Genomic DNA, 17,551 nt, shown 5'->3' with positions numbered 1-17,551 from the left:
AAAACAGCAGCTGAGGTGTTTTGCATTTACTGAACAGTCAATGTCTTAGTCGTGCAAATTATAACTGCATATAACACACACACACACACACACTTTTGTATTAGAAACTTCCAGCAGTGGAAGTGTTAATCCTATTGTACAATTTTATGCCACACCCCATCATCACACCCTGAATGGTTCATTCCAGAGGAACTGTCAGAAACAGAGGTGTGCTGCTCTCTGTGCTTCAGGACGCTCTAAATCAGAGCAGCTCAAATAAACTCGCCGCACGTTTTTTTCAGTGTACATGGTTTTGTTGGTGTATGCATGAGCTCTTTGAAAAGGAATCTCTGCCATTCTTGACAGAAACCCAGGGGTGGATTTGGCTCATGGTAACCATAAGTCTTAAGCAACATGAAGGCAGTTTGGCTGGATTCCACTTCTACTACATGTCAAAAAGAGAGCGAACGTTTTTTTTTTCTCTCTGCACATGCACAGTACCCAGTTTATGAGGTAATAAACAATGTGCTTCATAAGCTACACAGTTTTATAGACAAAACTCAAGTCTCCACAGGCATATCTTTAATATTTAGGAAGTCAGGATGCAGTCTGCTCAACATGAGAGGGAATGTGTTTTGTCTGGGAAGTTAGATTAAAGATTTGCTGTGATGTGGGTGAGACAATGACCCATGACTGTGACACTGTCTGGATTAAGCTTTAATGAGGATTGCATGTACAGACATGGTTAAATTTAGAACTCAGTTGCTCACATTTGAGTTAAGGGTTGCTCGATTTGGATTAATTTGGAATCACCTGTTTGACTTGATCCAGAGGAGAAATGGACAATACTATTATGTCAGTTGGGTAACTAACTCATGTAGAATGACCATTGTTTGGGAATGCAGACATACAGGTAATTGACAGGTTTGAGTGGGTGTGGGCTTGGTTTGTATACCAATCAGCAATGGGAGTTAAAGGTGTAACCATGGAGAGTATAAGGGGGAGGGGTGGAGTGGAGGTATAGCAGGAGGGAGAGGCAAAGAGGGTGGATCTGACAGAGGGGGCGAGGTTGACAAGGAAAAGGAAATGAAGGAGTAAGCAAGACTGTGCCTGCAACACAGATTTACCCAGCTGACATTACAGCAGGATGGCTGAAGACAGACTGGAGGACAGAAGAAAGAGCTGGTGAGAAAACAACCAGACGCCAGGAGAGCCTGCCAACCTCGGCCACCTTATCTTTTCTATCTAGAAAAGCACTAGATAATTTATAAGGCTTTCATTCTGTATGTTTGTGTGAGAGAGTGAGGGAGAGAGAGAGAGAGAGAGAGAGAGAGAGGGGAGAGATTTGCTGTGCTCATCACCACCATGCTGTGTCCCGCTGCTGTCAGTGCAGCTGCTGCAGCCGCCTGGCTGCTGGCTGTGCTAGGCCCAGGCCTGTCTCTTGCAGCTGAGGACAACTCAGAGTCAGGCTTCAGTCTCTGCAGCCACTGCTTCTACAGACAGATGCCTCCTCGGGGAGTCTCTGGAGGCTCACTGCTGCAGCCATCCTGTCACAGGCTGCCTGGGGGACAGGAGTTTGCCACTCTTCACAAACTGACCTGTGACACAGCTGTCTACTCTGCCTTCCGTCTTAGCCATGGATGGACAGAGACACAGGGACAGGAGGGGGGAGATCTTGTGGTAAGGACAAATCGATCGTATTCTTAGAATTGACAAAATGTACCTTTTGATATTTGAAAACAACAGCCTTACGTCATGTATTGATTTGTATGTGCATGTTAATACGTGCGCTACTTCAGCTACTGTTTACTTTCATGTACTCTAGAGCATTTATACCTTGATTTTTTTCCACACAGGCAGAGGAAGAGGAAGACATTAAAGTAGTTATTCCAGCTCTTCTCAGCGGAGGCGAGGATCCATCTCATCCTGTTTTGCCTGCAGACTCCCCTCTTCAACATTGGGACTCAACAGTCACAGCACTGGTCCAGTCAAATATCGCCCCTCAATGCAACAGTTTAGGGGGTGATCTCTACATCCTGACTGGGGTGGGAGGACATTTAGCCACAGAGGTTGGTGATGAGGATTGTAAGACGAAGCTGCTGTGGTCTGCCCTGTGCTGCAGTGTCCCAGGGGGGAAGGGTGGCTTCAGCATGGGCTTGATCAGTGAGGAGACAGATGAAGGGGAGAGACAAGTGACCGTCGAGGAACTGGAGGAGCTGCTCGATGTGGCGGAGCTTTTCTCTGAAGGCTGTGTGGGAGCTGATGGGGAGACTGTTGGAGTTGGTCTACACGGTGAGGCACAGCTCAGAGATATGGAGACCCTGGCTGAGGAGTCTACAGGGGAAGGCGCAGGATCTACTGATGTGGATTCAGATACTAGTGATCAAGTAGAAGAGCACAGTGTAGATGCTAGCAACGAGGAACCATTTGCTGGGGAACAGGTGGCAGCTCTTGATGCTGAGCCAGAAGAAACTGATGTGACAGAGGAAGCTGACGTGACAGAAGAGGCTGCAGGGACGTCAGAAAGCAGCGGAGAGGAAAAGGATGATGTGACAAATCCAGAAGCTGTCACATCAGAGTCTTCTGAGTCCACAGACACTGACACAGTAGCTGAAGTGGAGGCAGACACAAATTCCAGCAGCACCTTGGTCTACATCCTCTCCACCACCTACTCCATTCTTACAGCTCCACTATGGCCAATGATCTCCAGAATCACAGCGTTACCTGGACAGGTGAAACATGTGACTTGACCATTCACACATAGAGGTTTTTTTTTTTCTTCATTTAGTCTTAATGGGTTACTCAATTTGATTTACCTTTGACTTGTAGCATAGGGCGGTGCCAAGCCTGGACAAAGGAGGAAGGGTGGGCACGGGATCAGGAACTCTACTCTTCCTTATAACCTACCTGCAACAGAAAATGTACAATAGTTCAGAGACTCTGAAGAGGTGGATTTGTGGGTCAAAATCCCAACAGCAGAGACTGAGATGTCCCAAGGTTTAGTTAACTGAACTTAATCTGTAAAATTGATGATGTGTCCCTTTAATTTGAGTTGTATTACATTGTATTTGCAAATAGTTAAAAAAAAAATGCTGGTAATTTCACCTGTGTTAAAAAACAACAACATAGGATACGTTTGAAGCAACTGTAAATTTTTAAAATAATAACAATGAGTAGAATGTGTTTTAGCTCATTGTTTGCAAATGCAAATCTGCTGTTTGATTCACTCAGCAGTCTCAGTGCTGTTTTCAGCTACAAGAGGCACAAGAAACATTTTTGACTTCGGCGTTCACTCAGTGCACTTGACAGACAGACAGTGGGGCATTTAGCAGTTGAAATCCCTCAGGAGTTGATAGAGACCAAAAATAGAGTCAAAGGAGAGTGGATATTGGGTGTTTGCCAAGTGAGCATAAACACGACTTCAGAGGAATGATAATTACCGGAAGATCTGATCAGAAATGGTTGCTCGCAAATTCACCACATCAACTGTAAATACCATACCAACCCAAGTGTTTAAAAAAAGAAAAAATAAGTTAATGTAGCTTTCTAAAAGCCAGCGTCCATAATGTTAAATATTAAGATTGTTGAATATTTGAATCCTTTAATGAATGTCACGCTACCACTGGACTCCTCCCAGAGGCAGGAATGAGGTGTGGCCTGTGTAAACTCTCTCAGGTCTTTGTTATCTTAATAAATCACATTAATTTGACTCACTTATTAAACTGCTGTTTCTATCTTGATCCAGGTGACCTACGTGTTTCAGGAGGACCTGGGAGTTCTGTCTGCCCTACCTGGAGACACCTTCTCCCTCCTCCACCTCCTCACCTCTGACATGTTGTCCTGGGTCAGGTCAGCTGGAGAAATGCTGCTGGGTATTGGAGGAACCTGCTTCTCCAGCGCCTACTACTGCACCTCCGCCATGGTGGGGGCCCTTCTGAGCAGCTGCTACACCGGGGTCTCTGGTATGGGCACGTTGGCTGGGGACACAGTGGGGATATTTGGGGACACGCTGGACAATGGCTGGAGTGTGACTAAGTTCTTTGGAGGGTGGCTGTGGGAGCAGAGTGAGGGGTATGTAGGGACAGTGGTGAATGAGATGGGAGGTCAGGCAAAAGCTGTAGGAGGAGGGTTGGGGAGGCTGGCGTGGAGAAGTGGAAATGGGGTGGGTAATATGTTCAGAATGGGAGGAGGTTTCATAATGGGGATATTAGATGTGGTCTTTGGTGCAGTGAGGGGGGCTTATGGAGAGGAATCAGAATGAATGGCTTTCAAATGCCCCCCCACCTGCCCCGCGCCCTTTTTTGGGGTGTTTTGAACATATATTTTGCATTTGAAGATCCCCTTTGCAAAAACAGATGAATTGATTTTAAAAAGCAGAAGAAAAATAAACAGAAATCAAACCAAAAATTGAATCCAGTAACATGATTTAATATTGGCTAAATGTATTGAAATGTATATTTTGACGATATTCTATTTATATGTTGATCCTCCATTTTGAAAATGGTTATCTGTTTTTGCGAGCAAATGTTTCACAAAGATATCTGATGTCATTCAATATGCCTTTGTTGTTTTAGAAGGATGGTCACATGTTAAAATATTCTTGAGAATTATAAGTTTCCTTTTGGTCTTCATCACTGTGGAAAGCTGGGTATCCAAATAAACTACTGTACTTGACAGTTGGCCAACTGTGTCTTAAAACAGACTTGAGTGCATAAGACAACTGCTGTATAATAAGGGTGTCATTAATTGTTTGCCTATAAGTTTGAATAAAAGAGAATTCTGGCCTACTGTTCTCATCATCATTCTATACCAACAACAATATAAAAATCATACATAGTAGTCATCGTGATTCATCATATTACATTCCACAACATTTATCCGATTGTTTGAGTAAGGATCTAGTGACATATCATGAATTTTGCCACATTGTAGATTAAATATCATTTAAATAGCAGTTAGAATAAAGCACATAACCAGTGTTGATGTTTATTTGATAGATAATCACTGAAGCTACCACACATGCAGGTAATCCAGCTGCACTGGGACCCAACAAAATGGCTTTGCTGTTAGGACTCCTCTTTTACAGCACAGCTAAATATAACTGTATCAAAAGAGGTGCGTCATATTTGTTCAAGCTGGTGTTCTTTATCTCTGGTATTGATTAGCTTCCCTACCTAATCACTGTTATTAAGTCACACGACACAAAAAATATTGAAATTTAATTCAGCATTAAAATATTTACATACTGAATATACATGTCAGTCACATGACATGGAAGCTGAATAAAGAATACTTCTTTCTTCTTCTATTTCTTCTTCGTTCTTTGATATTTTATATCAAATAGAAAAGGTAGTAAAATTGTATAAAAATTATAAAAAGTTTGATAATCAAATATATATTTTTGACACACACACATAATATATATATAATTAATAACATTTCTTAATGTCCCTCCAGAAGTATTTATTCAAAGACTTCCCTTTCCACATCGGTTTATTGTTAGGAGTGATATTTTGATTATTATCTTACACTTCCGTTACGCGGCGGAAGCGACGAGTCAAACCCGGAACTATTGTCGTTTCATTGCATCAGACTGGCAGCGGACTCGTGTCTGCTGTGTGGTCTGATAAGCTGACGTCTCTTTCTGTTTCATTCAAAGGTATGCGCTGCGAATGTGGAAAATTAAAAATCATATGTCATGTGTGTCTTGAAGAAGAACAATTGAACGGTTGTTATGTAGCGTCTGAGTGTGCGAATGAAGCGCAGAGCACCAGGTAGTTAAAGAAACTAGAGCTTTAGTTTGCTTGTGTAGCTAAGGCTAACTAGCCTAGACTTTTCGGCAGCTTGTGACAGGTGGCAGCGGTCAGATTAGCATTTAATGAACAACAAAGCTAGTTAGTCTTCTGTCATTTTGTACCAGCGATGTGTCCAAGATGATGCTTAGAATGGTTGACAAGAAGAGTTTAATTTTACAGCACTTCTCATTGCAGAGGGGCATTGAATGCATCAAAACAAAAATGCTAACATGAACTCCAGACATTCCACGTAGATAACATGAAATCGAAAGTGAGGAATAAAGTGAAAAGCACTTCAACAGTAGAATACGATTAAACAATTATTGAAATGATTTAGCAAAAGGCAGAAGCAGAAAGAAAACTGTATAAAAATATAAAAATACGTCAAAATCACCCGGACCAACATGACTTTGTCTCCACCAGGAATGGCCACTCTCTATGTGTCATCACACCCTGATGACTTCAAGAGCCTTCTGGCCCTCATAGCTGCAGAAGTATGTCCAACCTCTCGTGTTCAGACCATCATGGAGGACCCTCCTGCCTCTCTGAATGCTCGCTCAAGACCCACCCTGGTGCTGGGTGCCAAGGAAGGTGGCTCAGTCCTGTGTGGGGCCAGTGCTGTGGCCTGGTACTTGGCCTCTCAGGGGAGGAGAGTTGGTGCTGATGTAAAGCAGCAGAGCCAGGTGTGGCAGTGGCTCAGCTTCGCAGACAACGAGCTCACACCGGTGTCCTGTGCGGTGGTCTTCCCACTGATGGGGATGATGGTGGTGGATAAGAAGGTGAGAGAAGAATTCAAATTTGAGCTTGTGTGATCCATTCAATCTATAGGTTTCATTTCTAATTACTTGTTGTGCTTCTTTAGCTCCAGCAGAGTTCCCGTGCAGAGTTGTTGCGTGTTCTAAAGGTTCTCGATAGAACACTGGAATCAAGAACCTTCCTAGTTGGGGAGAGTGTCACCCTGGCTGACATGGCTGTCGCCACAGCTCTTGTTCTGCCCTTCAAATATGTGCGTATGTTTGTTGTCTTACAGGTTTCTCCACATTATTGCTTTATTAAATCTCAGGGTTTACGGGTTTCAGAACAGATTAGGCTCATTGCTCTTATGTGAATGTGCAATAAATCACTAAATATTCCTCAAATTTTCATTTGTCTTTAGGTTCTAGAACCATCAGACAGGGAGGCATTGACCAACGTTACCAGGTGGTTCACAACCTGCATTAACCAGCCTCAGTTCCTGAAGGTTCTGGGGAAGATCCCTCTGTGTGAGAAGATGCTGCCAGTTACACCCAAGACGAATGGCGCTCCTGAAGCCAGTCCTCCTGCTGCTGCTGCTGTTGCTGAAGCTGGAACCACAGCTAATGGTACAGGAATCCCAGGAAGTGATCATAAACATTATTGTATTTTATTAACAGCATTTCCGTTTTTTTCTTTTACTTACTTTTTTTTTCCAGGCCCCCCCAAAACTGAAGCCCAGTTAAAGAAGGAGGCCAAGAAGAGAGAAAAGCTAGAAAAGTTCCAACAGAAGAAGGAAATGGAAGCGAAGAAAAAGACTCAGCCACCATCCGAGGTACTCAACAAGCACAGCATTTCTTAAATATTCTCAGACAGATAACATAGCTTCTACCCATGAATGCAGCTATTTCTCATGTCTTGGAATTAATGTTCCACAAAATCCTCTTCTGAGACTTCGCCATGCAGAACACACTGTACTCATTGCAGTGACACAGAGAGGCCAGCTGGACGACTGTGGTGCTGCTTGCTGTTGTCGACACTTTTCTTTTTCTATTGCAGAAAAAACCCAAAGTTGAGAAGAAGGAGTTGGGCGTGACCAAGTACAACATTCTGACCCCCAGCGGGGAGAAAAAAGGTGAGTAATGACCATTATCAATGTAACATTTGTGTGCAGGGAAGCTGGCGTGGTCATGGCCCGGCCCTGCTGGTACGGTGGTATCTAGCGTCCAAAACTGCTGATGCACAAGTGCACAAAAATTTGACTAGCCAAGGAATTCTTCTTGACTTTATAACCTTCTAGGGAACTGCGTAATATGGAGTTATCACACAGATGCTTATCTTGTATGATTTGCTGGGTGAGAAAAGGGAACTTTGTGGCAGGGATCATTTACTGTCATCGTGTTTAAAACCCGCGATCTCGTGGGTGCCTTCGTCTGATCCACCTGTCTGTTTCACACATTTGTGGACGTTTTACAGGGCGGCTGAAGAAACAGGTTCATTATTCATATATCGGAAAACTGTATTTCCGGCCGGCCTTTAGCATCCTCAAAGGGCTGAGAGGTTTACAGTCTGGTGATATGGGGGTTGTATCATGTGAAAGAAGTTTCTGATGAGTATCTGAAGTTGGTCTCTCTTACTTCTGGTGTTAGATGTCATCAGTGCGCTTCCTGACTCCTACAGTCCTCAGTATGTGGAGGCTGCCTGGTATCCATGGTGGGAGAAGCAGGGATTTTTTAAGCCTGAATATGGGGTAAAGAAGCCCTTCCTCTTATTATCACATACGTCATCACATCATCGAATGTCTTATTTTTTAGAGCAGCCAGTAATTATACATCATTGTGTGTCCTCCTCACTACTTTCTACAGAGGCAGAGTATCAGTGAGCAGAACCCTCGTGGCATTTTCATGATGTGCATCCCTCCACCTAATGTGACCGGATCACTCCACCTCGGTCACGCTCTCACCAACGCCATTCAGGATTGTCTCACCCGCTGGTGACTACACTTGCAGTCATAGCGATGGTACATTTGGTGAGACTCACATTTTCTCGCAGAACAGAAGCAGTGTTAATTGGTTCTCTTCCCTGTCACCTTCCAGGCACAGAATGCGAGGTGAGACCACACTGTGGAACCCGGGCTGCGACCACGCTGGCATTGCCACCCAGGTGGTGGTGGAGAAGAAGCTGATGAGAGAGAGGGGCATGAGCCGTCACGACCTGGGGAGGGAAAACTTCATCCAAGAAGTCTGGAAGTGGAAAAATGAGTATGTGAAGAAAGTGATGTTATGAAAGAAAGAGAAGAGAAAAAAGTGTGAGTTTTCACTGTGCCCCTTGTGTGTCTTTAGGAAGGGAGACCGGATCTACCACCAGCTGAAGAAGCTGGGGTCCTCTCTAGACTGGGACAGAGCCTGCTTCACCATGGACCCTGTGAGTCTCTAAACTCTCTGATTTGAATGGAAGCTGAAGAAATATTCCTCTTCTCTGATCTCATCTCTGCATTTCTCTGTCCAGAAACTCTCCTATGCAGTCCAAGAGGCCTTTATCCGCATGCATGATGAGGGAGTGATCTACAGGAGCAAGAGGCTGGTCAACTGGTCCTGCACACTGAACTCTGCCATCTCTGACATCGAGGCAAGTTGTAATCAAAGTTATGCTCAACAGTGACCCTCAGGGTGATATAGAGCATGGCTATTTCTTCACTTCTGCCTTGTTCTTTTTCAAATAGTAGGATTTTACAGACGGTACTAATGATTTATGGATTCCTGATAATATTGACACTTGGTCAGTATCGTCAGAAATCAATCATTTTTTTAATCAAAACTGAGCTGATAGAGATAGAGAACCTGGTATATTCAGGTCTCTAGGCATCCTAAAGAACAGGTGATGAGTAAACAATGCAGTAAACGTATGATTTATCCTCTGGATTTTTTGAACCTTCCAAATGTTTTGGAAGCAAGAAAAAACATTAATTGTTCAAATTCACAATGTTTGCTTTATGTAAAGAATGTGAAAATTATTGAAACTTTTCATACATATACCAACACTGTGGAAAACCGGCTATTGTCCAAGTCAGTCTGTAAGTATCGGCATTTACTCAAAAGAATCCGATATTATGCAGCCCTACTTAAATTGCTTTAAAATACTGGTCACTGTTTCTACGTGTCCAACACTTTTTGAATAATTAGAATTCTTTGTTGCACCAAATACCAACTCAACACCGCCTCTCCTGAAGGCTAGAGTCTCTGTAGGTGGAACACGTAGGAGAACCAAGATGGCAAAAGATAAAGGGCAGGAACACTTGTTGCCCCCCCACCCTTCGTCTGTCTTTCCTCCCATTTCTTCTCTGCAGAATTGGGGGTATTGTCTAGCAAATGATAGCATATGCTTCCAAACAATACCAAGCCAACCTAGCTTGATTAAATCTGCTGCTTGTTTCCCAGGTGGATAAGAGGGAGCTCACAGGAAGAACACTGCTGCCTGTGCCTGGTTATAAAGAGAAAGTAGAGTTCGGAGTGTTGGTGTCTTTTGCCTACAAGGTAGATGGCTCAGGTATGTATGCTCATTAATGGCAGAATATTTTGACCCTGAGCCACGAGTCCCTACTTTTGTCCACATTTGTCCTCCTCCTTCTGTCCTTTAGACGAGGAGGTGACTGTGGCTACCACTCGTATTGAGACGATGCTGGGAGACACGGCCGTAGCCGTCCACCCCGCTGATCCCAGATATCAGCATCTGAGGGGGAAAATGGTGGTGCACCCCTTCTGTGACCGAAAGATGCAGATTGTCTTTGATGACTTTGTGGACATGAGTTTTGGAACAGGTGAAGAGAACTTTCCTGTCAATCAGGATTGTGCTGGAAAACCCTAACAAGCCATTAACTTAGGTCATATCCCTCATTACGACTTATCTTTGACTTTTCTGTCCCCATTTTGTGTTCAGGTGCCGTCAAGATCACCCCAGCACACGACCATAATGACTACGAGGTCGGAGAGAGACACAATCTGGCCTTCATCAACATTTTGGATGAGAACGGCCTGCTCATTAATGTACCCCCTCCCTTCCTGGTAAAGTGTCTCATTATTACCCTCTCTCCTTGCAGTGTGTGCATTTCTATGGTGACATTAAAAGTCAGGCTTCCCTATAGTTTGCTCGGGTGGCAAAGTTTAACTTTACATTTTGAATTCATTCTGATCCTCCAGGGTATGAAGCGTTTTGAGGCCAGGAAGGCGGTTCTCCAGGCTCTCAAGGACAGGGGGCAGTTTAAGGAGATCAAAGACAACCCCATGGTGGTACCAGTGTGCAGGTGAGATCGAGGTCAACCTGTGCAGTAGTTCTCGTCCTACTCAGGATCATCCTTTAAGTCCTGCTTTGTGTGTGTGTGTGTTTTTGTGTTCCATCAGTCGTTCCAAGGACATCGTGGAGCCACTGCTAAAACCGCAGTGGTATGTGAACTGCAGAGATATGGGCAAGCAGGCTGCTGACGCCGTCAGAGAGGGACGGCTCAAAATTATCCCCGATCACCACCTCAAGACTTGGTTCAACTGGATGGACAATATCAGGTAAACATCTCTTCTTACCTTCTCCAAGGTGGTTGTTGGTTTGTGTTGCTGTCTGAAGGATTACACTAAAACTTCCGCTGAAATTTCCCCAAACTGGGTGAAGAGGTTCAGCAAGGGCCAACGATATTCATACACGCAGTATCTACTCAGTTGGACATTGGCAAAACTGCAATGTGACTCAAGATTACTTGATTCACTTCTAAATGTTAAAAAAATGTTCTTAAAATTGTGAAAAATAATTATCACAATTTTTGTGTTTTGTCCAACAAGTGGAGCAAAGACGCATAATTTACTATCATTTTAAATTAGGAGAAAGCAGCAAATCTCCAGAAAATAGCTGATGGCTTTTATTGGAAAATGATACAACTTGTTAATTTGTTGATAAAATACTTGAGTAATTAATTATTGACTGATTTATGTAGTTGACTGATCATTTGAGCTTCCAATCTTCTCAGGGACTGGTGTATCTCCCGGCAGCTGTGGTGGGGTCATCGCATCCCCGCGTACTTCATCACTGTCAATGATCCGAGTGTGACACCAGGAGAGGTAAGATAACACCTACCAAGGTCCAGAGGCTTTCAGATAACAGCGACAAGCTAGTTTTGTGCATGTCTTTTCCTTGTACAGTCACGTATGCCCTCTGTTCTCGTCTCCTCAGGACATGGACGGCCAGTACTGGGTGAGTGGGAGATCAGAGGAGGAAGCCAGAGAGAAGGCGGCGAAACGCTTCAGCGTGTCTGCTGAGAAAGTAACCCTGAGACAAGGTGCTTTTTAATGAATTAGTCTCATTACCACAATCATTTGAAAGGTTATCTAATCAGTTCATATTCACTACACTGATTTGGCTGATTAAATTGAATTTTCTCCATATCCATAATTTTTCTTCCTGTGTTTCAGACGACGATGTTCTGGATACTTGGTTCTCATCAGGCATTTTCCCGTTCTCCATCTTTGGATGGCCGAATGAGGTAAAACCAGTTTGGCCAGAGTAAAATGCTACCTTTTTGTTTATTTTTTATTTATTTTAAAGACATGCAAATCAGCTGCAGAGGAAACTTTTCTCAAACTGCAAATAGTGTGATAAAGTAGACCATCTGAACTTGAAACGCTGCCATCAAAATTCCTGTGCATATCATTACGGGGGCTTTTACGCCTACAGGTTGTTTGGTTTGACCAAGTGGAGGATTTTCTGCTTTGTTATGCTTTTCATTCTGTCTGGTTAGAGTTCACTCTGTCCTCACACATGGTTTTTTTTACAGGTGGTTCATCTATTAGAGAGAACATTTACATTTACACTGACAACAACAATGGCAACAGTATATCACGTTTGCTTTTAGTGGCTTTAATTATGACATTACGTGACGTGAATCAAACTAGACAGTGATTTAGCTAATGAAAGACTGTTGTGTTGATTAGCTACGGCATTACTGGCTCTTTAATCCCTATTTTTTAATGTTTGGTGTAATTAATTATCACGCTTCAGCTTCCTCTTTGTGTCTGTGCAGAGCTCCTCCATCCCTCCCTCTCTCTCTCTAGCGTCCACAAATACACTGTATTCTGGTTTGCTTTCCATATTTCCTCCTGTACAAAGTTTACCTTCTTCCAAGTGGCTGAATTTAAAGTGCCAATTCTGTATCATATGTATTCATCTCCATGATTCATGTTCCTTAGACCCAGGACCTGAATGTGTTCTACCCAGGCACCTTGCTGGAGACGGGTCATGACATCCTCTTCTTCTGGGTGGCTCGTATGGTGATGATGGGCCTCAAGCTAACCGGCAAGCTGCCCTTTAAAGAGGCGAGACTAAGACGACAGCATCATATAACACAACAGGGGATTACGTAAGTGGTTTTAGCTGGGTGAGATTAAGTAATGATGCCGTTTTTACAGGTTTATTTGCATGCGGTGGTGAGGGATGCCCATGGAAGGAAGATGAGCAAATCTTTGGGCAACGTCATTGACCCTCTGGATGTGATTACAGGGATTTCTCTCGAGGTAAAGCCTAATAACGCTTTGATGCATGTTCTGATTCACACACACGCACACACACAGTCTCTCCTTTCTTCGATTTGTGTTGTCTTTTTGATAGTCTTCCACATGCTCATTGCTCCCCAGAGGCCCATATTCTTATGTAAGCGTTATTAACCACCTTTTTCTGCTCCCAACAAGCTTTTATTGAGGCCATCAATCATCATTTCACAAGCTGGAAGGAAAAAGCCCAGCTCAATGAAGCACATCTGTCCTCTAGAGGGCACTGAAGGACTTTAACACCTTCCAGTCCGTCCTTGCCTGCACCACAGATATGCAAGGCCTGACTCAACACACATCAACACTTTTAGCTGACATTCCTCCTCTTGCCCTCACCCTTCTAGGGTCTTCATGACCAGTTGATGGATAGTAACTTGGATCCAGTAGAGGTGGAGAAGGCAAGGCAGGGCCAGAAGTCAGACTATCCAAATGGCATCCCAGAATGTGGCACAGATGCTCTCCGGTTCGCCCTGTGTGCCTACACCAGCCAAGGTGAACTCATTCATCTTTTTTTATTCTCTTCATTTATCCCTTGTGGGGTCTTCATTGGCCAGCGGCCTCGTCACCTCAGCCCTGAATTCATAAAGCGAGTCAAAACAGTGGCTTGTTCTCAGTGTAACGACTATTGCTTTTGGCTCAACTAGCTGTTGGATGTGTTAAACAAACATTAAATATGTGTTTGCTTGCTTGTTTATGTGAGGGATGCACAATAATATCAGCACTTCAGCAGTAACGGCAGATATTATCTGCCCGCTTTTATTTGGGTGTCTTCTCTGTAAATGTATCCTTTACTGGCTTTACTAAATGTTACAGAAATAAAGAAAAACATAAGTGTTCATTTTAAATTGTATGTTATTTAGAGTATGTTTAAAATGTGAGTATCATATAAACTTCTAATCCAGCATCTGCAGATTTTGGCTGTTGGTCAAATAGTTGTAAATTATCAGCGTATTGGTTCCCTGCATACGATGACATCTACTACCGTGCAGGCTTGGATCTTCATATGAAGGGCTGAGACTTGGGCAAAGGTTCAGATTTCAGTTAAGTTTGGTATGCAAACATGTTGGTGTGTCTCCCAGGCAGGGACATCAACCTGGACGTCAACCGTATCCTGGGTTACCGCCACTTCTGCAACAAGCTGTGGAATGCTGTGAAGTTTGCTATGAAGACACTGGGGGAGACCTTTGTACCAGCAGAGAAAGCCCAGGTGTGACGGACGCAGGAGAAGGAGCGTTTTCATTTTGTCCACTGACATTACTCACTATACTTTGACTACATAAATGTCTCTAAACCTCTTCTGGGGTTAATTCGCCCCTGTGCTGCTTTTCAGATTACCCTGTATCACACACCAACATCTTAGAGAAGGCTTTGAGTTACAAGAGTTTATTAAACTCAAGATGTGGTTCCACCCTCTTAGCTGTGCGGGGAGGAAAGTGTTTCAGACCGGTGGATTCTGTCCAGGTTGAGTGCTGCTGTTGCTCTCTGTGATAACGGCTTCAAGGCCTATGACTTTCCAGCCATTACCACCGCCATCTACAACTTCTGGCTCTATGAACTCTGCGACATCTACCTGGTAAGAACCACTTACGTGATGGTGCGGAAACTGTTTTTGCAGAGGACTTCACATTGACCCCTCATCCTGCACAGGAAAGTGTGAAGCCAGTGTTCAGTAAAGCAGAAGAAGACGCTGCCAGCCAGAGACAAGCGCTAGTTTGCAGGCAAACCCTTTACACCTGCCTGGATGTTGGTCTGCGACTTGCCTCTCCCATGATGCCCTTCGTCACAGAGGAACTCTTCCAGAGGTTACCGCGACGACGACCACAGAATGACCCCCCCAGCATCTGTGTGACATCTTACCCTGACACTAAAGAGGTGAGCTGATCCTCTAATCTGTAAGAAGCAACCATCTCGGATGTTTAGGGCTGCAATCAACCAAAGAAATTCTTGGTCGGCTGAAACCCTCAAATTTCGACGAAAAATCGACTTATTTTATATATGAAAAATTTACTGTGTCAACTATCAGCACAAAACCTGTTGAGGAATATTTAGACAATTGTTTTTGTCATGTTATAATAATTGACCGACACTATCGTTTGTCCTGCGCACAGAGCGAGACTGAACACAGGAGCTCAGCATCGCGGCTGAGACACAAATAGATTTTTAAATTAAAACTTGACTCTTAAACACCAAAGCAAGTCCACAGTAAGAATTTTCACAATTAAAACAAAACAATTATTAGACTAAAACATTGAAATAGCAATTCTGATATGTTCATATACTCAAAACTGACGGGGCAACCTAAGGTGGACAAGTTAGCTCACCGTTTCTAGGTGACACGTCGTCGTGTTTGTCGTGGAGCTGTGATACGCAAACTGTTGTTTGCAAACTTTGCATTCGACTTTTTTTCCATTATCTATTTTCATGAAATGCTGCCACGCTGCACAGGTCTTTGACATGGTGGACGAGGACTGACTTTAAATGAAACCGTCAAAATTAAATATACATTCATCAATCCACCAGACATTGGCCTTCTAGTACTCTTCAGTCTGTCCGTCTCTAGCGGGTCGGGCGAGTCCAAAATAGCAAAAACAAGGGGGGTGTTCGAAGATAGATTGTTATCTGTGAAACAGGGGTGCTTTCGGTACTTTCCTACTGATGAAATTAACGTGGCAAAAAAATCGACCAATCAGAATTTTGGTCGAGCCAGAATGTATCGACTCATAAATCGACCAGTCGACTGGGAGATTACAGCCCTACTGATGTTATCAGAAGATGAACGTGAGTTACTTTAAACAACTGTCCTGACAGCTGACGTTCTATGCCATTCGTTGTAGTTCTGCTGGCACAGTGAGGAGGTCGATCGTGATATGGAGTTTGTCATGAGTGTGGTGAAGACAGTCCGATCGCTGAGGGCGGACTACAACCTGACCAAGACCCGAGCTGACTGTAAGATGCCCCGCATGACTTATTACGTCCGTTCTTTAAACTAGACTCCTCATCAGTAAATGTTTTCATCAGGGCTGTAACTGAATAAGTATCCAGTATGATTTTGATATTTCATCAATGGTTTTATTTTACCAAGTAAAAGTGCCAAATATCAATGTTACAGATTCGCTACAGCTAAGAATCACTTGCTGTTCTATGGTTATGTTCTAAAATGAAAAGCTTTGGTTCAAAATTTCCAACAGATTTATGAAAATGATCATTTCATCATTGCAACCCTTGTAATTTAAATGTTTTGTTTTTTTTAAATCCCCAATTTAAAATGGAAAGGACACATGGAACTTGCCTGAACTAGATCTGAGGATAGTTGGAACTAATTCAGTATTTTTCTTTTCCCCAGCAGTGTAGTTGATGCTCTTGCCTCATTTTTATGCCTCTGCACCAGCCTAAGCCTTTAGGGGATTCATTCAAGTATTTCTGTTGTTTTCTGTGTTGAATCCTGAATGTTATCCTCCTGACACCTAACCTTTATTAAACCCCTTTCTCTCCCAGGTTACCTGCAGTGCACAGACTCTGCGGTTGTGTCTCTGGTGCAGAAATACAGTCTTCAGATTCAGACCTTGTCGTACTCTCAGGCCGTCATCCCTCTGACTGGCAACCAGCAGGTCCCAGAAGGTTGTGCTGTGGCCATCGCCTCTGACAGATGTACCGTCAACCTCATGCTGAAGGTGGGGTGGGGTTGCTTGGAAAAGTTGCATAAATTACTCAATCACTGCGGTGGAAGTCATATACAACTTGTTACTGAATCAGTTATACAAACAGCCCTGTATGCAGAATGTTAAAGGATATTTCAAAGTCCTTCTCGGGGCATTGAAACAGTTCCCCAATTACTCCTCTTCATCAAACTGGCCTAAATGAATCTGAATGGTTTGACTCAAAAAAAGTTTCTTTGCAACTGTCCCCGCGGCCTTGACAACGTCTCTGTACAGGGTCTCATCGATGTGGAAAAGGAGGTGACGAAGCTCATAACAAAGAAGGGCGACTTGGAGAAACAGATGGAGAAACTGAGAGAGAAGCTGGCAAAGAGCGACTACAGGGAGAAGGTACCAGTGAAGGTGCAGGAGCAGGACGCTGAGAAGGTGAGGGGGGAAAAGACATTGGTGGCGAGAAGAACGTTCTTTCGTGTAATTCAGTGTGTATAAACAATGTTGTGTGCAGCCATCAACTGTCAGGTGTTGACTTGTGAACATCTGGTAAATAATTTCTTCCTTTTCTCCACAGCTACGACAGAACCAAACTGAACTTGAAAAAGTTCAAGAAGCCATGGAAAACTTCAGGAAAATGATGTAACCTTCCCACACCATTATGTAAATGACCATTAATCACATTTTCTTGTCAGTGTTTGAATTTTCCTATTCATTTTGCCAAGTGGATGGTAGTATGAAGGGAACGGAATAAAGGTATGGCAGGTGTATTGTTCTGATTCTGTAACTATACTGTAATGTTCTGTGTGCGCCA

At 43.5% G+C, this 17,551-nt stretch overlaps 2 protein-coding genes across 2 annotated transcripts; both read left to right on the top strand.

The window, feature by feature from the left end:
* Window positions 1-1,091: 1,091 nt before the first annotated feature.
* LOC147253132 (uncharacterized) lies at window positions 1,092-4,757 on the top strand. Its single transcript, XM_086217143.1, has 4 exons — window positions 1,092-1,164; window positions 1,368-1,659; window positions 1,836-2,711; window positions 3,725-4,757. The coding sequence occupies exons 1-4, from the start codon at window positions 1,127-1,129 to the stop codon at window positions 4,238-4,240; spliced, it is 1,722 nt and encodes a 573-aa protein (XP_086073269.1). The 5' UTR covers window positions 1,092-1,126; the 3' UTR covers window positions 4,241-4,757.
* Window positions 4,758-5,549: 792 nt separating this feature from the next.
* vars1 (valyl-tRNA synthetase 1) lies at window positions 5,550-17,524 on the top strand. Its single transcript, XM_086218160.1, has 29 exons — window positions 5,550-5,638; window positions 6,198-6,553; window positions 6,637-6,780; window positions 6,931-7,135; window positions 7,226-7,341; window positions 7,566-7,641; window positions 8,156-8,256; window positions 8,372-8,499; window positions 8,603-8,767; window positions 8,849-8,930; window positions 9,015-9,134; window positions 9,944-10,052; window positions 10,144-10,323; window positions 10,443-10,567; window positions 10,703-10,806; window positions 10,904-11,062; window positions 11,518-11,608; window positions 11,721-11,826; window positions 11,960-12,030; window positions 12,734-12,859; window positions 12,953-13,057; window positions 13,435-13,582; window positions 14,170-14,297; window positions 14,508-14,663; window positions 14,738-14,962; window positions 15,925-16,036; window positions 16,586-16,761; window positions 17,023-17,172; window positions 17,315-17,524. Exons 2-29 carry the CDS (start codon window positions 6,200-6,202, stop codon window positions 17,381-17,383), a joined length of 3,831 nt encoding a protein of 1,276 aa, XP_086074286.1. The 5' UTR covers window positions 5,550-5,638; window positions 6,198-6,199; the 3' UTR covers window positions 17,384-17,524.
* Window positions 17,525-17,551: the final 27 nt, after the last annotated feature.

This window comes from Aulostomus chinensis, chromosome 11 (genome assembly GCF_037954235.1).
Source record: "Aulostomus chinensis isolate RoL2024-O1b breed Wild chromosome 11, RoL_Achi_v1.0, whole genome shotgun sequence".
Taxonomy (NCBI): domain Eukaryota; kingdom Metazoa; phylum Chordata; class Actinopteri; order Syngnathiformes; family Aulostomidae; genus Aulostomus; species Aulostomus chinensis.
This window is presented reverse-complemented; position numbering and strand designations above follow the sequence as displayed.